The 22,919-nt window shown below is 43.9% G+C and overlaps 2 protein-coding genes across 4 annotated transcripts in view; both read right to left on the minus strand.

Annotated features, from left to right (window-relative positions):
- NR2C2 (nuclear receptor subfamily 2 group C member 2) overlaps positions 1–4,418 on the minus strand; it is a 101,284-nt gene extending 96,866 nt beyond the window's left edge. For 2 of the 3 annotated variants that reach the window (XM_045063350.1, XM_045063348.1), the window contains exon 1: positions 4,049–4,417. The gene's annotated coding sequence lies outside the window, so the exon portion shown is untranslated. Of the gene's footprint in view, positions 1–4,048 lie in introns of all 3 variants that reach the window. The other variant, XR_006601565.1, reaches the window with a different exon arrangement.
- A 13,799-nt stretch (positions 4,419–18,217) lies between these two features.
- The window catches only part of FGD5 (FYVE, RhoGEF and PH domain containing 5), a 123,025-nt gene continuing 118,323 nt past the window's right edge, over positions 18,218–22,919 (minus strand). Inside the window, exons 20-21 of the mRNA XM_004738591.2 lie at positions 19,957–20,111; positions 18,218–19,583 (exon numbers count right to left, since the gene is read on the minus strand). Coding sequence (XP_004738648.1) covers positions 19,547–19,583; positions 19,957–20,111 — 192 coding nt within the window. The 3' untranslated portion in view covers positions 18,218–19,546. The remainder of the gene's footprint in view (positions 19,584–19,956; positions 20,112–22,919) is intronic.

A 22,919-nucleotide genomic window follows, 5' to 3' on the forward strand; every position in this document is an offset into this window, starting at 1 on the left:
CTTGGAAACAAATCTTAAAACTTCCCACAAGTCCTTGTAGAGTAAGGTTATTACACAGGGGTTTTCTTCTTTCTATAAACGCATGTTCCAACAAAACTTCAAGATCACCATAAATACAACCGTTGAAGGCAATAAATAAGTAATTTAATGATTAAAACAACATATAGCTTTTTCATTAAACTATCAGCTCTCTGGTTACCCTGAGTAATTAATTAGTTCAAGGAATCAAAAGTGTTGAACAAGTGATACCAAAAAATCCTTGAATGGGATAGAAAAGGAATGTCCAAAAATAAAGAACTAAATAAAAATGTTGCTAGAGTGTCCTATTTACCAGACTTTCCAGTAGAAACTTGACACACAGTTCGCAAAAATCTGCTTAACCTTGGTAAAGCAATTAAAAAGTGATTTCCAGTAACTCCACTGCATGAATCAAATTATTGTTAAAATAAATATTTGAAATCAATGGCTACGAGACTTTCAACTCCCAACTCACTGCAAACCCACCAGTCTTCTTTACTGTTCTTTGATCCTCTGTGATAGAGAAACAAAGACCACCATTTTTAATTTCAAGAAAATCACACGGATGCTTTGTTTCCTCACTTGAAATGATGTGATAATATCTGGGCTACTTATTAATGAGTTCTATATGAAATAGATTTAACTTACAATTCAATCAACTATTAAATTATCTATTTCTTGTATTAAAAAACCCACAAATCAACATATAAACAGCTAAAAAGTGATTAATCTGGGTTCTTTTATTCCTATTTACCTCTCCAGGCAGAGCCACATCTGTGAGGGACCAATTCCCAAATTCATCCAAATACTGGAAAAGACATTTTATTGCTGGCAGTGCTATGTGAATTGCCAAGCAAGCCCACATAAAAAGGAACAATTAAAGAGCAGCAACTTAGTTATCAGTGATATCATGAGTTATTCACTCAACAAACAGTACCAGACACTCTGCGAAGTGCTGGAAATACAATGGTGAGTTAAATGATTCCTGCTCTCACAAAGCTTACAGTATGGTAAGGGGAACAGATATCAACCAACCATATAATGCAGTATAATTAAAAAGTGAAATAAAGCGGCACCTGTGTGGCTCAGTGGGTTAAGCCTCTTCCTTTGACTCAGGGTCCTGGGATCAAGCCCTGCATCTGGCTCTCTGCTTGGCAGGGAGCCTGCTTTCCCCCCTCTCTCTGCCTGCCTCTCTGCCTACTTGTGATCTCTCTCCCCGCCCCACCCCGTCAAACAAACAAACAAATAAATAAATAAATAAAGCAATTATAATTAAAAAAAAAAAAAAGTGAAATAAACCTTACAAGGAAAAAGAACACAATGTAAAGTAAAAGAATTTTATCTAGGCATTGGAAAGGGCTTCCCTGAGGAAGTGATGCTTGAGCTGAGAGCTCCAGGACTGGAGTGGGGCAGCAGGGGTAGGGTGCGGGGAGGTGGTCTGTTGGATAAATATGTGGGCAGGCATATGAGATTTCAGGCGAAGAGCACATGAAAGGGCCTAGGGCAAGGGTACCACTGTATTTAGAGCACAGGGAACTAGAGGTACAAGGATAAGAAAATGGTAGTTTTAGAAAGGTCTTAAAATAGGAAGCAGGCAAATGGCCTCTACTATTACAGGGATTCTAGTGGGTGTTGAACAATATAATGTCTGTAAGGGAATTTTGTACACTATAAAGCACCTTTACTTTCATTAGTAGTATTTACTTCCACTACTTGGTTTTCTAAATAAACTTCTGGCCTGGATGCCAAGTGACAAGCCAAAAGCAGAAGAGCTAAAACTAGAACCTTAGTGTTCTAAGCCAGTGTTTTGCCCCTATATCACACTGCCTAAAAAATGTCACTGTTCATACCACTTAACTAGTCCAATGTTTTTACCAGACAGCTAGTGCTTCATAATAACAACTCCAATTATGAGCACGTGTCAGGCAATTTTCTAAGCTCTTTATTTACATTAACTCATTTAAAGCTCAATTCTAGAAAAAAAGGCTCTATTACTGTCCAGATGAAAACACAGGACTCAAAAAAGTTATGAAAATTATTCAAAGTCATATAGCTGGTAAATGTTGACACTGTTAACCACAACACTACTCAGCTGCAGCTTAAAATATTTTACGTGTGTGTCTATACATATGGGGGTGGTCAGAGAACAAAATTCACCTGTATAAAACCACATTCACATTATTGAGGACACGGATCAGTGCCTTAGTCACCCAGTGCCTGCGGTATTAGCGGGGCATGGCAAATACTTTATGAACTAAAGATGGATATAAGGGACTAACAAAAGACTTGAATCTAGAAGTAAAGTAATTTTCTGAAGCTTTCCCCCTCAGTCATGTTCCCATCAGCAATTCATTTGATGGCTGTATTTTCCTTGTCTACTTTTTTGTTAAAATTGAAGATTTATTGTCCACTACGTTTGTCATACTTCACAGACTTTAGCTTGGAGGTAGAGTGGGATTATGGAAAAAGGACAATGAACTAGTTCCAACCACTCTCCAGCCACAACTGGCCTGTTCTCAATCATTTCAGACACTTTCCCTCCTGGACCTTTACAATTGCTGTTTTCTCTTGCCAGAACACCATTCCTTCCTTGGGTTCCTGCGTTCAACCTCATGGAGACCTTCCCGGAACATCCGATCTAAATTAGTCTCTCCTCAGGCCTTCTTTAACACATCACTCAGTTTCATTTCCTTTCTTTCATGAAATTGAAAATCATCTTTAATCTGTAATCATCTCTTTAATATCTATTCACCCCAACTCCCACTTCTAGGAGGCAAGGGCTTTGTCTAGGTGGTTCCCTAGATGTATCCTCCAGTGCCCCAAACTAGGCAAATATGCATTTAATCAACGAATGAGAATTACCTCAGATTTACCTCGGTTTTGTCAAGCCCTCAATATCCTTAAGCCTTCCACTCCTGGTGGCTCTAGACCCCATTTTCTACAGGAACACCATTTCTACATTGAGATTCACAAAGTAGCCTGACTCCATTTTCTGAGCAGAGCCCCTAAAACCATCTTGAGAAGGGAGGTCTGGGCATGGCAAGAACCACCTCTCTCCCCATTTTACAGTCCAGGAAATTGAGCCTTGGAAGGGAGTCGCCCGCGGCCATGCCGAAAACACCGGCAGGAGCCCCGAAGGATGTCCAGGTTCCGAAACGCCCTTCCCACGAGCCAGCGCCGCGGATTCAAGATGCTTCATCACCTTTATTACTATTGTTCTACCGTACGCAATCTGGACGCGCTGCAGGCGGAGGGAAGCCGCCTGGCCCCTTGCCGCGTCCCCGCGCGCCCCAGACTCTTAACCTAGGCCGCGCCCCCGCGCGCCCCGCCCCCGGCCCCGCCCCCATCGCCCCGGCCTCACACAGCACCTCGGCCTCTGCTCCCGCCCCGCCAGGGCTCCCGCGCCCCGCGGGGACCGCCCCCTCCTACTCGAGCCAATCAATAGAGCCTCGGGGGGTGGAGCCAGAGGCACCCGCCCTCCTATCTGGGCACCAATTGGCCGCGCCAGCCGTCGCTCACGAAGTCGCGCCCCGCACCCGCCTCCCTCCTTTTCCTCCACCCTCCCTTCAGGAAAAAACGGCGGTTGGGCCGCGGCGGTCTCCAACGGCGGGCGGGAAGCGGAGGGGCGAGGAGCCGGGGAACTAGGGAAGGAGGGACTGCAGGGAGGAGGAGGATAAAAGGGAGGAGGAGGGGAGCCCAGCCCAGCCGGAGCCATCTCCATCGAGAACAAAATGGCGGCGCTGGCGGAGGGCCAACTGTGAGGCGGGGCCGCGGCCATTCCCCCTCCGCCCCCACCCTCGCGCCGGCCGGGCCGGTCAGGGGGAGCCCGCTCGCTTCGCCCGGCCGCGGGCGGGGAGGGGAGGGGAGCGGCCCGGCCCACTATGCAAAGCGTCCGGCGCCGCCGCCGCCGCCCCGTGGCAAAGGTAAAAGGGTCGGGTTCAGCCGCCGTCGCGGCGGCTCCATGTCCGCGCGCCAGGCCCGCCCCCTCCGCCGCCGGCCCGAGCCCGCCCCGGCCCCTTTTCAATTTTACCTCAGGATTTGGCGCCAAAGCGGCCTCGAAGCAGGTCCCGTGTCTGCGGCGGGCGGCCCCCGACGCGGAGGGCAGGGCGCGGGGAGGCCGGGCTCCCGGCGTTGGCGGATGGCGGGAGCCCCGGGGCCGCGGGCTCGCGGGGCAGCAGGCGAGAGACTAGACGCCGAGGTGGGAGCGGGGGCGGCGGGGGCGGGCCCGGGGGCGCCGCCGGGGTCGCGGGGAAGGGGGGGTTTGTTATTGTTTTTGTCAGTGAAAGGTCAGAGTTCGTGACCCCGGTGCCGCCGCCGCCGCCGCCCGCGCGCTGGTAGGAGGAGGGCGAATGTTCTTCTTCCTCTTCCCAGCGCCAGCCTCGCCGCGGCCGCGGGGGGCGGGCGAGCACGCGATTGGCTGAGGCGCGCGCGCGCACCGGAACGCCGCGGCCGGCGCTGGTCCATCCGGCCCCTCGGCGGCCCGCGGGCCCGGCGGCGAGCGGGCGGGAGCTTGTGTCGGCGCTGCGGCCCGGGGAGCCTCCGCCCCGGACTGGGCTGGCGCAGCCGCTAGGCGAAAATGAAATTTCAGTGCCCCGAACGCGTCTGTTTTCAGGGCAAAGGACCGGTTGGTCGTCTTAAAAATCTGGGAACGCGGGGCACCGTTATTCGGGTGCAAGCCTGCGAGCTTCTCCAGGCTAGGAGGTTACTGTGTTCTCCCGGTGATAGCTTCCATCCCGGCCTCCCGCTGAGCTGAAGCCTCTGTGTTTTTTGATTGAAGAAGCAGCCTCACAGCAGAGAGCCTGTAGGTTGAGTGGGTGGTTTATTGGTGGGTATTGAATTGTTTGTGCCCTACTCTTTACGGATGTTTTAAAATTAGGTTTTAAAGGCCGTCAGGTTCCGGCAGTATTAGGTAAAGTATTGAAATCGTCCAAAATCTGTTGTTTATGGTCTTCTAGTGAACACGTGACCCAAATCTTAAGTCCTTTTCCTGTTATTTGGAACAGGAAATAAGTGTGTGTAAAACGATTCTTCAGAATTGCTAAATACATAAAGAAAATCGCTTCTCTTGGTCTTAGGGATTTGGGGTTTTAGGTTTTCTTTAGATATTTCTTTTTTAAGTCTTGGTTTTGACTTGCTTGGGAGGTGTGGATCACTTACTTATCTTAGATGCCCTGAAATGTTTCGGCTAGACTCTTCTTGATTATCATGCTTTGTAGGAGGAAGATTCTTTGCTAATTGATTTTTTTTCTTGCTTTTTTATTGTTTGTTATGAATAAATACTGATCCCAAGATGAATGGGTTAACCTTTTTTCTTAAACAGTTGTGCTTTGATCAGGCTGACCCCAACTTTGAGTATTTTGTTCTATATCTTATAATATTTCTATCTGATAGGAAATGCTTTAAACATACCATTTTTTTCTTTTCCCATGTTCTCACCTCGAAAAGAAGTAAGTGAGGAAGAGACTTAAATTTGTAATGTCTTGGTGAACCACACAGATCCTGTACCTGGAAGGGGACTCAAAAAATGATATGGTCCAGTCCTCTTCTGGCAGGGAGATTTTACAGGAGAGGTGGGTGAGAACAAGAAAGGTCAAGTGATGTGTGCCTATGGTTAGACAGTATTTTGGTGGTAAATCCTTGTAAACATGGACTGTTTTTACAGTTGTACTCTTGTTCAAAAGTTACTTTTTAATGTCTAATAATGCTTCCAGATACAGTGTAAAAATTCATGCATCAATGAGTTTTAGGTTTTTCTTTTCTGTAAACAGTACAATTGCACAAATTTTGAAGTAAATACTAAATCATTAATGTTTCTCTGATGGCTTATCATTAGCACTGTGAACAAGGCACAGTTATTTCATTTTACTGAGGTGTAGGATCCGAGGCCTGAGTAAAGTAAGCAACCTGCATAATATTACAGGTGCAATAAGGGAACCCAAAGCTGTGACCTAGTCCTTTTGACCTTAACGTTTATGCTGTAAAACCATGCTGTTATCAGTGGCCTGCTGGTAATAGGAATCAGTAGATGTTCATTCTTAAAGGTTAGTTGTTTAATGTTAAAAGTAAGGTAGAGGGGCGCCTGAGTGGCTCAGTGGGTTAAGCCACTGCCTTCGGCTCAGGTCATGATCTCAGGGTCCTGAGATCGAGTCCCGCATCGGGCTCTCTGCTCAGCAGGGAGCCTGCTAGAAAAAAAAATTAAAAAATAAAAATAAATAAATAAAAAAAATAAAAGTAAGGTAGAGAGCTGCCTGGGTGCTCAGTGGGTTAAGTATGTGCCTTCAGCTCAAGTCAGGATCCCAGAGTCCTGGGATTGAGTCCTATATAGGCTTCATGCTCAGCAGGGAGTCTGTTTCTCCCCTCTCCCCTGCTTGGGCTCTCATGATCTCTCTCAAATAAATTCAATTAAAAAAAAAAAAGTAATGTAGAAAGGTTCATAATCTTGAGCAGCTTTTCTTCCCTTGCAAACAGGTGCACAGGTACAGAGACAGGTTGCAAACAATATCAGGAGGTAACAGCCCTTTGCAAGCTGAGATTAGTGCTGCCATGGTGCCATTTTTTTTGCTCCTTTGTGTTTTTTCTAGATATCTTTTCAAAAAATTATTTATTTTAGCAAGACAGTGTGCACATGAGGTGCAGGTGCAGAGAACGAATCTTAAGCAGGCTTCCACTCTTTGCGTGAAGCCTATATCGGGCCTCAGTCCACAACCCTCAGGTCATGACCTGATCAAGAGTCAGAAATCAAGAGTCACCCAGGCGCCCCTCACTGTAAGTCTTTTTAGTGACAGTGTTTTAGTGGCTTTAATCACAAAAAATATTGAAGTTGTAGTATACTAGCTATTACTAGCTATGCTTTTTTTTTTTTAACTGTCTGTTAATAAGTATCCACATTTGTATCAATAGTGCTTTTAACATTGTTTATCTGCCTTTAAATGAAAGGGTTCTTGACTGGGAGGGTAGTAGAGTAAAGAACTGCCAGGCCCCAGTGGTTGTGGAGCAATAGGCTTTGGGTGGGGCCTTACATCAGCACTTCTGAGCATCACAGGGAATTCTGATGTACACTACTGGCCCGAGCCATTGATCTAATTCCAAAAATGTGTGGCAAAAGAAAAACAAGACAAAACTTTGTTTTGGTTTTTGAAATGCAATTGCTGTTTTTTCAAACTGACCGCTACTGAAGATTATTCATTCACAGGGATGGGGGCATGACAGGAGTGATGATCTATCTGGCAGTATCCAGCTGTTGTGTGTACATCTTCTTGGCACCAGACTGTGAGCTCTGTCTCAAAATGCCTTGTCCCTCTCTATTTCAGCCCTTACCACAGTACCTAGTAAAGATGGGTATTTACTGAAACAGTGCTTTCCCCAGCAGTAATATATGATAAAGAATATTCAAATTATCATCCCCACCCTTTAAAAAATTTTTTTAAAGATTTTATTTATTTATTTGACAGAGATTATAAGTAGGCAGAGAGAGAGGGGGAAGCAGGCTCACCGCCAAGCAGAGAGCCTGATGTGGGGCTCGATCCTAGGACTCTGGGATCATGACCTGAGCTGAAGAGGCTTTAACCCACTGAGCCAGCCAGGTGCCCCATCATCCCCCGTTTAAGATGAATTCAGTGAAAGCAAAGTTTGGTGTCTTCCTTGTACTGGGAAGTGAGCCTGGGGCTGTTCACTCCTTGCCCAGTGCTCTGTGGATGAGACCCAGGTGTTCTGAGACCCAGGTGTTCCTTTCTCATCCCTCTTTGTTCTCTGGGCAGGTCCTTTTTTATCACAACACTTAACTAACTAGTTAACACTAACTTCAGTCAGTGATTAACTTGTCTGTGAGCTCCTTGAGAGCAGGAACAATGTATAGTTTTGTGCATAACACAGAGTAAACATGTTTTTTGCCATCCAGGGTTATTTAAATAATAAACATCCATGAAGACCAAATTTTGGTTAAATAGTTGCAGTTGTGCTAAAATTTGCAAATTACTATTATTTTTTTTAATTTATTTTTTAATTTATTTGACAGAGAGAAATCACAAGTAGGCAGAGAGGCAGGCAGAGAGAGAGAAAGAGGAGAAATCAGGCTCTCTGCTGAGCAGAGAAGCCCGATGGGGGACTCGATCCCGGGAACCCAAGATCATGACCTGAGCCGAAGGCAGCGGCTTAACCCACTGAGCCACCCAGGTGCCCTCAAATTACTATTATTAAGCAAAGTTTTTTTTTTTTTTTAACTTGTAAAGATACTGCTTTTGTGGTAGCAGAAATGATGATTTTCCTTAATTTTGTAGACTGGGAAGGCTTAATAATTACCTTTGTTAAGTTTTTATGTATATCTTTGTATCAACTTTTCTGTAGTAGCTTATGCTTGTTATGTATAGTAATTTATGAAACTTGTTTGTATCATTTATATAATTTACTGTTTATAAAATAAACTGTTAAACCTCCTATAATTCTTTTTAGCCTTAATTTTTAAGAACGTGGAATCTACACAGATGTAATCAATGAGACCAGACTGCATGTTCCTTATACTCACATTATCCTGTTTAATCTTCACAATAACTTTGTGAAGTGGATGGTATTATCTTGTTTTTATAGCTGAAGTGGCTGAGGCCTTAAACAGGGGAGCATAACTTCTCCAAAGTCACATGGCTGGCAGGTGGTGGAACATTTATTCATAGTTATTTCTGCTTATTTCTCCTCTTCTGTCCTCGAGGACTTTGAAAAGAAAACCGTCTTCCCACCTCCATGATTCTGTCGAAGTCAAGCTCTGTCACAATAGAAGGCTACTTGGAGAGGTCTCAGGTTCTATATACTTGGTCCTTGCTTTTCCCAGGAAGAGAAAAGAGACTGAGCCTGTGGTAGCATGGTGGGAACGCACAATGCAGGGACACTGTGAGAGTGAGTTTCTGACTCCCCTCCAGGATGGCTTTTTTTTTTTTTTTTTTAAGATTTTATTTATTTATTTGACAGAGATCACATGTAGGCAGAGGCAGGCAGAGAGAGAGGAGGAAGCTGGCTCCCTGCTGAGCAGAGAGTCCAATGCGGGACTCGATCCAAGGATCCTGAGATCACGACCCGAGTCGAAGGCAGCAGCTCAACCCACTGAGCCACGCAGGCGCCCTCCAGGATGGCTTTTGTTGGGAGTTCCTGACCTGAGGCTTCCTGGGCCTTGAAAAGATATTAATTCAAGGTTGTATTTGGCTCAAGTATCTTAGAGCATGTGGAAAATCAGATTATCTTCTCAGAAAAATGTACCTGCTCTTGGTCCCTTGTTTTAGAATGCAGTTCGCCTAATTAGGAACTCTCAATCTTGAGGTTGGGAGTTCTTTATTAGCCCGGTGCCACCACAAAAGTTAATCACTGAGGCCTGCTGGCCTTTTACTCTCAAAGTATAAATAGTGGCACTCCCTGAGTTTCTTAAACAGATTATTTCAGCCCCACAACCTGTTCACTACAGGCCAGGAAATGCACCTCAAAATCAAAAAGTCTCTTGGGAAGGCTTTCTTTTCTGTGCTTTGCTTTGGATCCCGTGCTTCACCTTGGGGAGAGCTAGGATGCTGTCCTGAGGCTTCGGCCTTGGGGAGGCTCTGGTTACGCTGTCAGGACTGTGTCTACACAATAAATCCGCTTGGTTCTGCCCTCCGGTTTGGCCCCTCCTACACTGTTCTCTAGTTTAGGTTCTCTCTGGCCTATTGTCATGGTTTCCTAACCTTCCAAACCAGTCCCTACCAATTGTCCCCTCCCCACCCACCACCCTCTCCCTTTCCCCTCCCACTGCCCGAGTGTTCTGAAACAGCCTTTGCGAGCTCCTTCTATTAATAAAGTTCTTTAATGGCTCTGCACTGCTTAGGGCTGAAGTGAAAAATATGCTTGAAGTAGGGACAGTGGGGGGGGGTGCTGGCAAGTATTCTAAAGGAGGTCAGTAAGCTGAGATAAACACTCTTAGTATGTTAAATGGTCATAGTGACACCTGGAGAACTCACTAGACTTAAAGGGGCAGCCCTTCAGTCACCTGGAATGCAGCCAGAAATGGGTTTTTCAAGAGAAGCCAGAAATCCAGATTTGTAAATGAAATCTTTTGACTTTGAAATGTTGGCAATTTACAAGTGGTTTTTTTTTGTTGTTGTTGTTGTTTTTAACTGTGCAGGACAAGCATCATTTCTTAAACATGGTCCAAATTTCCAAAACTTGGAATTTTGATTCCTTCTATTGAGCATACATGTTAACCTGTCATGTAAAGGGAACTTGGCAGGCAGGAGACAGGAGCCCATGCTTATAGGTTGTATGCAGTCTGTGTATGTGTGTGTGGGTGTGTGTGTGCAAAGGTCCTGATTGGACCTTTGACCAATCAGATGAAATCTAAACTGAGCCACAGCCACTGAAAGTCCTTCACAGTGGGTCTTTCCAGACCCTGTCATATTAGAGCATCATTTAATGGTAGTATTAGAGTAAAAACACTTGAACTTGGAATTTTGATTCCTTCTGTTGAACATACATGCTTATAGGTTGTATGCAGTCTGTGTATGTGTGTGTGTGCATGCATGCGTTGTGGGTGGAGGCAAGTTCCTCTTGTAGTTCTCATTTTTCCCGAGCATAAATTTACTGTCTCCTGCCAGGGTGGGGAAGGGCAGTCATTTGTCTCTATAGAGTGGGGTCAGGGGATTTGAGGGTCTCATGATTACTTACAGTGACTCTCGACTGATCCTCTTGTTAGTCTTTCCAGACATCTGTGCCTCCAAATCTCCAAGCCTCTTGAGAGCAAGGGCTGGTCCTTGTTCTCACTGGAATCCCTTCCTGCAGGCAATTTGGTTAGTTTTCTCTGCTAACTCAGCTGCCACTGTCTGTATGTCTATCCTCCAAAAATGAGTTGACGATTTTGATACCTTATGCCTTTTCTTGCATTTTCTTTGTCCTTTAGGTTATATCTTTTTTTTCCATTTACTGCCCTTTTTTAGGTTTTGGGAAAGAAACCGAGAAATATGTGTTTCCTGGTTATCCTGAAAAACTAATTACATCCAAACGCTCTGGCTTAAAAAAACACTTTTAAAAATTATCATCTGGTAGTTCTAGGGGTTCAGATAGGAGACTGTCTCTGGAGGTCTCTCATGGTTGCAGTTAGAAAGTGGCCGGAGCTAGAGTCATCTGAAAGGCTTCCTAGTCTGTCTAGTAACTGATGCTGGTTGGCAGTATGAATCATGCCATGTGACCTCTCCATGTGGCCTGGGCTTCCTCATAGCATTTTGGACACATTCCAGGAGGACACAAGAGAAAAAAGTGGCATTTTTACCTAAGTCACTTCCTCTGCTACTCCTTGAGCCATCACACAGGTCTGTCTAGGTTCAAGGCGAGGGGATGCATCCTCCACCACTTGATGGGAAGAGTATCTAAGTCCAACTGTAGCGAGAATGTGCAGGAGCGCATCTGTTAGGGCAGCCATCACTGACAGAATAGACTCCATCTCACATGTGTTTTTGTCTTTTTTAAATGGAAGACCAGAGTGGTCTTTCTAAAACAGATGTTTTCTCTCCTATTTTAAGGCATCTGGAGGAACCCCCCCCCCATCCCATTGCCCCACATCCCCTAGATACTATGGGATAAGGGCAGTGGTTCTGAATGACCTGGCCTTTCTTGTCTCATCTGTTTTTGTGTCTTCTTCCCTGTACTTTGATGACTCTGAACTACCCCATTTCTTGAATATGTCACATGGTATCCTACTCATTCTCACACCTTACTCCTCCTGCTCTCTGCAAGTAGGGACCTCTCCAACCCCTTTTCTCCTTAAGGCAAGCCCTCTTCAGAGGTCAAGTGATACCTCCACCCAGTGATTTCCTAATCTGCCTCAGGCACAATCCATTCACGGTTACAGGTTCTCCTAAAGCCTTTTCTCATCCTCTGCTGTAGAGAGTGTTTGTACCTGACTTCTCAGGGGATGAACTCCTGCAAGCTAAGAACTATGTCTTTAGTGCTCAGTACTGTGCTAAGTCTGCTGTCACTGTTAAAATAGCACCTGAGTATTGCAGTGTTCCAAAGTCCCTTAGCATTCTCCTAGGCTTAGGTGCACAACATTCAACCCTTCCTTCTCCCTCTTCTTCCAGCAGCCAACTGAAAATTTCTAGCACCAGGAAGCACAACCCTGATCATATTAACCTTTCTTTCCAGCTAATTAATCCTGGGAGGAAATATCATGTATTCTTGAGGCTCCGGGTTTGTTGAACAAATTTGATTTGTTCATAGATATTCATTTATGACTTACGTAATCAACATTTCTCTGTATTAGGAGAGTCAATATTTATTAGTTAACCGTGGATCAGTTTCAATCAGTAGAGTCAGTTTTCAGAATAACTGAAAATTAATCATCTTTCAGCTGAGGATGATGGCGGTGGCAGGGTACAGAGTATCCTGGATATCTCAGCATATTTCAGATTTGCCATTAAAGGATTGTGGGGCTTTAGAGGAGATCCAACTCCGTGAGTCTGTTGGCTCCTAGGTCAGGTGAGGCCCCACCACCTACAGAGGGTGGGGGGAGTGTGGAAAGAAAAATGTGGAAGCACTCTTTCAAGTGGTAAATTGAGGCATTCATGAAGGCTGCTGAACCTCAAAGTTCAAAACTGTTGACTGCAAGGCTCAAAACTCTTGACCAAGGGTCACCTGGGTGGCTCAGTGGGTTGAGCCTTTGCCTTTGGCTCTGGTCATGACCTCAGGGTCCTGGGATCGAGCTCCATGTTGGGCTCTCTGCTCAGTAGGAAGCCTACTTCCCCCTCTCTCTCTGCCTGCTGCTCTCTGCCTACTTGTGATCTCTCTGTCAAATACATAAAATCTTTAAAGGAAAAAAAAAAACCTCCTGACCAAAGCCCTGGAACTAAAACCCCTAAATTATATAGACAAGAAACTTTGAATGTTGAATGGACTTTGTTAAATTTATTTAAAATTTTGAGATGTGGTATTTAGCAAATGTTGTATTTATTGTTATTTTCTTCCCCAAAGAGAGAACTTGTCAAGGAACACTATGTTGCATTAGAAGTTTTATCCCTATAGCTTTCTTAAATGAAGAAGAAAAAGACTGTTCCCTTAAAAATTTTCACAAAGAACGCTTAATAATGTCAAGGGACATTATTAAGCAGAAAAGCAAAGCTTTCTAAGAAATGTGATTTAAGGGGAGCCTGTGTGGCTCAGTCAGTTAGGTGGCTGCCTTCGGCTTAGGTTATGATCCTAAGGTCATATGGGATGGAGACCCACATCAGGCTCCCTGCTTGATGGAGAGCCTGTTTCTCCCTCTCCCTCTGCCTGCCCCTCTGCCTACCTGTGCTCTATCTCTCTGTCAAATAAATAAATAAAATCTTTAAAAAAAAAAAAAAGGCAAGGAGAAATACTATTTAAAGGGTCATTTTTGGGGTGCCTGGGTGGCTCAGTTGTTTGAGTGTCTGACTCTTGATTTCAGCTCAGGTTATGGTCTCAGGGTCATAGGATGGCCCCTGAGTCAGACAGACTCCATGCTCAGCTGGGATTCTTGAGAGTCTGTCTTCCTCTCCCTCTGCCCCTCCTGCTCAGGCGTATGATCTCTCAAATAAATGTGTTTTTAAATTTTTTTATTTAAAGATTTTATTTATTTATTTGACAGAGATCACAAGTAGGCAGAGAGGCAGGCACAGAGAGAGAGAGGGAAGCAGGCTCCCCGCTGAGCAGAGAGCCTGATGGGGGCTCAATCCCAAGACCCTGGGATCATGACCTGAGCTGAAGGCAGAGGCTTAACCCACTGAGCCACCTAGGTGCCCCTAGGAGGGGATGTTTCTGATCCTGTATACCAAGGGATGGACTCATAGGATGAGCCAGTGATATCTTCATAATTTTAAAAATGGAAAATCTTTGTTGAGTAGGTGAAAGGTTGAGATTTAAGAGAAATTAGTCAAATTGCCACAGTGAATGCTAATGGTCATTTTCCACCCTGCCCCATAAAATAAGATTCAGGGTCACACTGAGTGGTATTATAGCTGTATTTTAAAAGAGCTGTCTAATTTTATGCCTATAATAACTTCCATAATTATACCTGTTAGGATAATCAAGTCTCATGCTTTGGGGTATAGCCAATTACTGTAGCGATCAAGAGGTAATTGATTTTCTCATGTACGTTGCTCACAGCAGGGCAGCTCCATTACACATTCATGGATTCTAGTGTGGTATTGTTGGGGATTGTTAAGTACAGGCCACTGGATTTGAAGGACCACAGATTTACTGGAGATGGCAATTCTTTTAAATCTTCATCTGCTTCTTTCATCTGTTACTTTAAAAGGAGTTCTTTTAATACGGGCTTATTGCCTATACCTGACCACAAGACAGACTTGTGGATACAGCTTGTTGGTGAACACATTAGGCACTGAGCCAGATCCTTCTTTCCTTTCCCTCTGAGTCTACCTTTGGAGAGAATGTGAACTGCACTTTTGAAGGTGAAATCCTAATTTTGAAGAGAACTTGAGGTCATTTAGGGCAGTTGTTCCTTGAGTGGGGAAGTCTTTATATAATAAACCAGAGTAATGGTCACTGTTGAAAATAAGCTTTGGAAGCCCCTGGCATAAAACATGTTGTTGTTCTAAAGTTCTATCATATTTGCAACTCTTAGCTCCTGGGTAATTGTTACAATTTATAATTTACATATACCAGTAACAGGTGTTTGTTACTTTGCTTATAGGAATCTGGTACCTTAACTGCCACCGTATCTATTTCCTGATCGAAACTATTTCTGTAGCTTTACCATGAATTTTGTACCTTTTCCCTCCTTGTTATATGTTTGAAGCATTCAAAAAATAAAACTGGCAATGTCCTTACATTTGAATATGTCTTCAGTAAAGTCTTTTGTTTTGGCTTACTATGTGTCTAACTGCAACTTTGTGCTCATTTTTTTCTTACCTGACACTTAAACTAGTGGTTAAAAATTTTTTGAAAATAAGTTTTGGGGGCGCCTGGGTGGCTCAGTGGGTTAAAGCCTCTGCCTTTGGCTCAGGTCATGATCCCGGGGTCCTGGGATTGAGCCCCAAGTCGGGCTCTCTGCTCAGCAGGGAGCCTGCTTCCCTTCCTCTCTCTCTGCCTGTTGCTCTGCCTACTTGTGATCTCTGTCTATCAAATAAATAAAATCTTAAAAAAAAAAGTTTTGACCATAATCTAGAAGTATAAGTATATTTTACAAGCAGTAATATCATGTATACGCACACACACGATTGAAACCAAAAACGTCATAAAATAGTCTGTGAGGAGGCCAGGTCCGCCCTGCTGGGTTCTGCTGGGCTGTCAGCAGCAAGTGGGTAGGGCTGGGCTGGGGGCTGGAGCTGGTTGTGACCCACTGCATCTCAGTCATAGAGTTTAAAAAACAAGGCTAAAAACCTTGTTCTTGTTTCTTGTCTTGTTTCTTTCTCTGTTCTCTCTCTCTCTGCTTTCTTAACACAGATTTTACTTTGTACAAGCCTCGCTTTCACTCTTGTGGACATGCTGCCTTTCTATACTTGCTCTATTGTAACAGTACCTGTGAAGGACTATCAAGCAAATTCAGCCTGTTGGCGTTCTGTTCTGTCAACACAGGATGCCCCTTCCTGTACAGCAGCACCATATTATCTGTGCAAAGAAGAAACTGAGGTCACCTAGGGAACTTCCTCCATGGCCCAGCATAGCCCTTTATTATGCAAATGCAAACCGTAGTCCTCTTTCCAAAAGATGTGATCCAAAGAGTAGATTCTGGGGGTGGATCCTCAGCAACTCTCCTCCCCTCAGCCCCAGATGACAGGTGTGTTCCTCTAAGTAGCTTAAGAAAGGGCAGGTGTAAGTAAGTGTGGCCATCATGGAAGGCCTGCTGGGTGCTTCTAAGGAAAAGCTAATACAGGAGGATGAGTTCCCCCTCCCTGGTGCCTGTGACCAGGGAAACTTGCAGCCCAGCCACCAGTGACAGTCACTCATTAGTTTCTGGAGAAGCAGTCCTGGAATCGAGCTGACACTGGACAGCAGATGAGAGAAACCTGGAGGGCTTGGTTCTTAGAGGTGCTGTTGAAGTCTGAAACTGCCCTGCTTTTGCACCTCTTCGTGTAAAGCTAATTTCCTGTTTAAACCAGTTTGATGTTAGTTTCCTCTTACTTGCTATTGAAAGCAGACTACTTAGCCTGGACACCTCTGTCCTTTCAACCTACCATTCGTGTGTGGAAGCACAAAAACTCCCACGATTACAGAAGCCCCAAAACACAGTTGAATCAATTCACAGACTATTCTAGCATGTTGTTGATTCTGACTGTAGCAGAACTCAGACTCTAACTTAGTCCTACCACTCGTAGCCCAGGTGACCTCAGTCCCCATTTAGAGCTTCAGTGTTCAGTGATGATTTTATACTGTCAGCCAAACGAAAGGTTGGGCTGGATGAAGAAAAGACTGTTGGTGACCTGGGCACCGGCCTGCATGGCATATACCCAGTGATCCACACCCACACATGGGACCAGGCTGCATCCAAGGGAGAATATGTGGTCAGCTTGTCTGTCAGGCTGACCACAACTCAAAGCCTATTTCTGGTATGTGCAAGAATTACTGGGAGCCAGGAACTCAACCGATGTCCCCAGATACTTTGTTTCTAGTGTGCTTTATATTAGTAATCATGGGTGGAATTCTTCTTACTTACTAAGACCAATCCAGGCTGGAAATACATTGCAGGGAAGGTGTGAAGCCACTAGAAAGTGTGTGCTTGCTTTCAGTGCAACTCCAGTTTAATTAAATTTTACTAATTCTGAGAAGCAGGCAGAGGCCAAACCTGCAAAAGTCTGTGTTTTCTTGACCCACGTGTGAAGAGTTCAAGAAGAGGTCATTCAAAACTGGGGGAAAGATCTGATGACTGAAGGAGCGCAGCCTGCCCCTGCCAGGCCCTCTTTGGGCCTGGTTTCTTTCTTGCCATTTCCATGGATAAGAAAGAAGGTCTTCTTTGCATATTGTCTTCATCGTCTATTGTCATAGAGCAGGGCCCATTACTTATTTTCCCTTTGTACAATGCAAGCCATTCACCATGGTGTTATGGTTTCCAGTCTACTTTCTTGAATGTTCAGTTTGTGCTTTACCCCTGTACTCTTTGGGAAGCTGGAATGGTCTCCATGTGATTGGTGAAAACACTCAGGCTTGAGCTACCGAAGTGAATGACTTTGCCCAGGGCCTGTGTACTCTAATTTCTGGGCTACAGCTTGGCATAGAACTGCTTCCTCCCTAGAAACACAGCCTTTGCTGAAGGCACACAGCAGAGGGGCTGCTCTTTGCCCAGGGAGCAAGCAGATGGGCAAAGCAGATATCATGAGGGCCTCAGGAAGCGTGGTCATGGCATCAAAGCTGCCATTTCTCAGGGTGCAGTGGAAGGGAGCACCCTTAGGCCAAGTAGGTATCTTCACCTGAGTTATTCCAAGCAGGCCCCATGAACTTGTAAAATGGGCTGGGCGAAGAGAAGGTCTGGGAAGGAACAGCAACATCAGCTAGTAGAAACTGGCTGAAATCGAAGAACCATGGGAAGGACAGGTAAGAATGAGTTACAGAGGGTCCCTGCTCAGTCACATAGGAGCTGTGGAGGATCTTAGTGGCCCATGCCACTTCATTTATAAAACCGATCCAGTAGGTTTCATCTATAACCCAGGTGGTTTTTATTAGGTAAGTACTCACTGAAAAATAAAAGCCCCATTACCTCTTTTCAGAGTATCAGAAATAGAATGTTATATGGTAAAAGAGGCCTTCAGATGACTTCCAGATGTGTAATTCCACCTGGAGCCCAGAAACTCAGAATGGCCAGTGTCACACAGCAGATTGGGGAAAATCCCATTACCTGGTACGGAAGTCTTGCTGTGCTTTTAAAGACTCGGAGGCTCTAGAAGTCCCACTTAAACATGTCTAATGATGAAGTGGTTGCATTGGAATTGATCCCTCAAAAATTAATTTAAAAATCTTTCTGGGCGCCTGGGTGGCTCAGTGGGTTAAGCCGCTGCCTTCGGCTCGGGTCATGATCTCAGGGTCCTGGGCATCGGGCTCTCTGCTCAGCGGGGAGCCTGCTTCCCTCTCTCTCTCTGCCTGCCTCTCAGTGTACTTGTGATCTCTCTCTGTCAAATAAATAAATAAAATCTTTAAAAAAAAAAATCTTTCTGATCACTTAGTTTGAATCATTAATTAAATGTTTAATGCAAACATTTTAAAAGAAATTGCAAACTAGAAAAAAAAATTCCCCTGAAAATATTTAATGTAAATAACTCCTTGAGATGGTGCTTTTTACAAAAGGTTTGTCAGCAAATGCCATTTTGTTTAGGGGACAGGACATCAGGAAATGATATGATTGTTTTCTATTTCAATGAGAGTAACAAGGAATCCCACCTGCTCTACCCCCATTCTTTTCTGTTTAGAAATTTGTCCAGCATGATGAGCAGTGGTCATCAAAGGGAGGCAGCTGGGCCCCAGGTGCCCAGAAAATATCTTCAAGTCATTACTTCTGTGCTCCCTCACTGTGTTCATAGCCCCTCGCCAAGACTGCTGATTCACCTTCTGATTGTATCTTTTCTCTCTTCGCATCTCTTTCGAGGCTTTGGTAATACAGCCGAAGGATAACCATGTTGTAAACAAGCCCAGGTTCTTTTTCAGGTAACACTTGTCAGCTCATGTTGGGTAAACACAGGAAGGCACACAATAAAATAAAGCACGCCCTATCTCTTCAGAGTGTTGGCAGTGACCTTCAGGGTGGGGCTGGGTATGCCAGCAGCCAAGCATCCAGCACTGGGGTATAGTGTGAGGACCACCCCAGGAAGCGGGGCATCCTTCCTTCATTAAGTCAGGTCAGTGTGCAGGTCTCATGATCAGTGGAGGAGAAAATCCTTGCCTTCTTATCCAGTGCAGTGCGGCCTCCGCAAGGAGGACCCTCCCCTCTGAGCGCCACTCATTTGGCCACTTGGCAAGGCCCAGTCGTGTCTGCACAAATCATTTGTACGTACACCCTTATTGAGAACTGGCGGCAAATTAGTCCACAGGACTCTGTCTGCTCCTTACTTAAGTAAATCACTTGGGAAACATAAAACTGGAGGTTGTAGCTCAGTAAATCAATAAAGTGCTTTCGATGAGGGTAGCTGTTATTTATCAGTTGTTTCTCGTTTCACCTGAGGCACCGACATCAATGCTATGAAAGGTGATAATGTTTACCACTAGTAAAAATCGTAAAAGCTTGTTTCCACTAAAAAGCCTGCATTCCTAAAATGTACTTTTTTCCTGTTGTTTCCACATCTTTACGCTGCTAAACATGATCTCACTACTGGGTAAGGAAATAGTTTATGCTGGGGTGGCGCAGGGTTGGGCAGGGGGAAAACACGAGAACAGAAAAGGAGCGGTTCATAAATATTCCTTAAGGGTTCAACGTGTGACGGTGAGAGAGGGGGTTACGGCAAAAAGGATGAGCCCCCATGCTGAATCCTCATATCAGTCCCGATGAGTGGAGACACAGATTGGCTTCTGGAAGGGTCTACCTTCAACCGAAGACTTTATTCTGAGTCCACATGCTTGGTAACTGCTATAACACACTTGCGTCTTCCATGGCCTTAATCCACCTATAAAACAGGAGAGAGGAGACAGTTCAGAGTCACAGCTCTGAGACTCTAGTCAGAGAACCTACAAGTGACCAGACGGACTTGGTAACTATTAGTCTGATGTCAAGGACCATGTCATATTCATATTTGTTTCCCTACCATTTAACAAAAGGTATGGAACACAGAGCAAAGGTTTGCTGAATCAAAACATGCCTGTATGAACGAATCATAATAATCTTTAAAAAATCTCACAACCAGGAACAGGTAGTTCTACTGTTCCCTGGGCCACTGTGGCACAGGATGGCTGGAGCAGAGAGAAGCCAAAGCCCTGGGTAGCAACTTGTTTCCTTCTAGAGGGAGAGGCAACTAGATAGAGGCCTAGATATTTGGGTACCTTTGAGCTGAATTGTTATCCTCTGCTTTGAAGCTATAAAATAGGGTTTTCTTGTGGTAGAGGTGAAAAATTGGTCCTACTTCACTGCTGCCCTCTTCCTTCTCTGGGGCGATGGTGAAACCAAGCAGGGGCATGCTCTCCATGGCCACTGTGTCCTACAGAGGGCAAAAGGGAAAACAATATTAAACATGGCACTACACACAGTCAACTGCTCAGCATTTACTGTTCCCGATTTCAGATGCGTGACAAGCCCTTCTATGTGAGGCAAGCTTTGGCAACAGTGGAGTAATAACCACACACATACTCTTCACCCCCTCTTCCCGGCAGGACCAGTCATGAGGAGAGAAACTTAACATTCTGTCACAGCCTATTAGGGTCCAGGCATTTTCATCTTTATATTACCTTGTTGAATCTTTACAACAATCATAGAAGGTGTCACTCCTGTTCTAAGAAGTCACTGAGGCTCAGAGATGGAGAAGGTAAATAACTCCCTAAGATGGCACAGTTCAGTAAGGGGCAGAGCTAGAACTTGAACTCACGACCACCTTTTAACACTGCATTCTTTCTACTGACCTGATTAGTCAGAGACTCTGCTTTCCAGAATTACTCCAGATAACATACCCTATACTTATTCCCCCATGCCCTCATCCACAACGTCTCAATATGGAGGCACTTAGGGTATCTGTGCTATAAAGTGGCTAATAATGTGATAAGATGTACACAGAGAACATAAATGGATCTTAAAATCACAAAATTGACTGGAAAGGATTTTTGTATATAAAGGATATATTTACACATATATATTTATGTGAAAATACATGCTCATAAAATACAACTTTATGAAGCCACACATAGACAAAAGATATAATTAGTTAAGGAATTAGTTAAGATATAAGTAGTTAAGAAGGCTGTGGGAGGAGGAGGAGTTAAGGCTGTATATAAAACACCATCAATTTTCAAAGACTCCTGGATCAGGAAAAGCATCTGACAAAACTCAATATCAATTCATGATTTAAAAAGCCCTCAGCAGGGGTGCCTGGGTGGCTCAGTGGGTTAAAGCCTCTGCCTTTGGCTCGGGTCATGATCCCAGTGTCCAGGGATCGAGCCCCACATTGGGCTCTCTGCTCAGCAGGGAGGCTGCTTCCTCCTCTCTCTCTGCCTGCCTCTCTGCTTACTTGTGGTCTCTTGTCTGTCAAATAAATAAATAAAATCTTTAAAAAAAAAAAAAAACCCTCAGCAAACTAGAAGGGAACTTCCTTAAGCTGAGGGCATCTGTAAAATACTGACAGCTAACATCCTACTTAATAGTGCAATACTGAATGCTTTTCCTGTAAGATTGGGAACATGGCAAGAGGGTGCTCACTCCCACCAGTTAAACTCAAAATTGTACTGGCAGTCCTAGCCATTGCATTAAGGCAATGCAAAAAAAGAAATTCAGCAAAAAAAGAAATTAAACTATCTGTGCTTGCAAAGGACTTTTTTTATTATTATTACAAAATAGCTATTAGAACCAATAATCAATTTAGCAAGGCCATGGGATAACCAATTTTTAAATTATCTGTTTACAGCAAATAACTAGAAAATAAACTCCATTCAAAATAGCATGCAAAAAATAAAATAGGAATAAAGTTAACAGAAATGCAAGAAGTATGAGACCTCTATACAAATCATTAAAAGAAAAACTAAAGAACTAAATAAATGAAGATTTATACCACATTCATAGATCTTAAGATTGAATATTGTTAAGATGCCAACTTTCCCTGAACTGATTCAACAATCCCTCCCATAATCTCAGGCTTTTGGGTAGAAATTGACAAGTTTATATGGAAACACAAAAGATCTAGGATACCCCAAACAATCTTTAAAAAGAACAAAGCTGGAGTGGCGCCTGGGTCACTCAGTCAGTTAAGCATCAGACTGGTGACTTTGGCTCAGGTCATGAATTCATGAGTCATTTGCTACTTAATGAGGGCACCAAAATAATTCTATAGGGAAAGGAAACTCTTTTTTAACAAGTGGTGGCGGAATAAAAATATCCATGTGGGAAAAAATGAGCCCCAACCTGTCTCACACCATACTCAGAATTAATTTCGGATAAATCTGAATGTAAAAGGTAAAACATTCAAGTGTTCAGAAGCAAATACAGGGGAAAAACTTTGTGACTTACAGTAGACAAAGTTTCTTATGATATGAAAAGCAGTAGCCATAAAGGAAAACACTAATAAATTAGGTTTCATTTAAGAAAAACTCTGTTCACCAAAGGACCAGAACAAATTCATTAAGAAAACACACAGACAAGCCACAGACAGGGAGAGAATATTCACAAAACATTTATCTGACAAAAGACTAGTATCCAAGATATGTAAAGAATTCCTGTAACTCAATAAGACAATTTATTTTTAAAAATGTGCAAGAGATCTGAACAGACACTTCTCAATGGGAAATACTGAAATAGCTAATAAGCACATCAAAAACATCATTAGTTACTATGGAAATCGAAATTAAAACCATACTTGGAATGCCTGGATGGGTCAGTCATTAAGCAGAGCCTTCAGCTCGGGTCATGACCCCAGGGTCCTGGGATCGAGCTCTGTGTCGTCATGCTATCTGCTCAGCGGAGAGCCTACTTCTCTCTCTCCCTCTGCCTGCCACTCTGTCTACTCGTGCTCTCTCTAGCTCTCTGTCAAATGAATAAATAAAACTTGAAAATAAATAAGTAAATTAATTAAAACCAAACTAAGATACTAGTAAATTAATGACTGACAATACCAAATGTTAACTAAGATGTGGAGCAACCATAACCCCCACTCTTACATACATTGTCGGGGGCAATATAAAATGGTAGACCACTTTGCAAAAGGTCTGTAATTTCTGATAAACCAAATATATACCCTCCTGTGATCTAGAAATTCCAATCCTAGGTGTCTACCCAAGTGAAATAAAAACCCATTTTCATATAAAAA

This window comes from Mustela putorius, unplaced genomic scaffold, assembly GCF_011764305.1.
Source record: "Mustela putorius furo isolate JIRA1106 unplaced genomic scaffold, ASM1176430v1.1 tig00003850_pilon_pilon_pilon, whole genome shotgun sequence".
Taxonomy (NCBI): domain Eukaryota; kingdom Metazoa; phylum Chordata; class Mammalia; order Carnivora; family Mustelidae; genus Mustela; species Mustela putorius.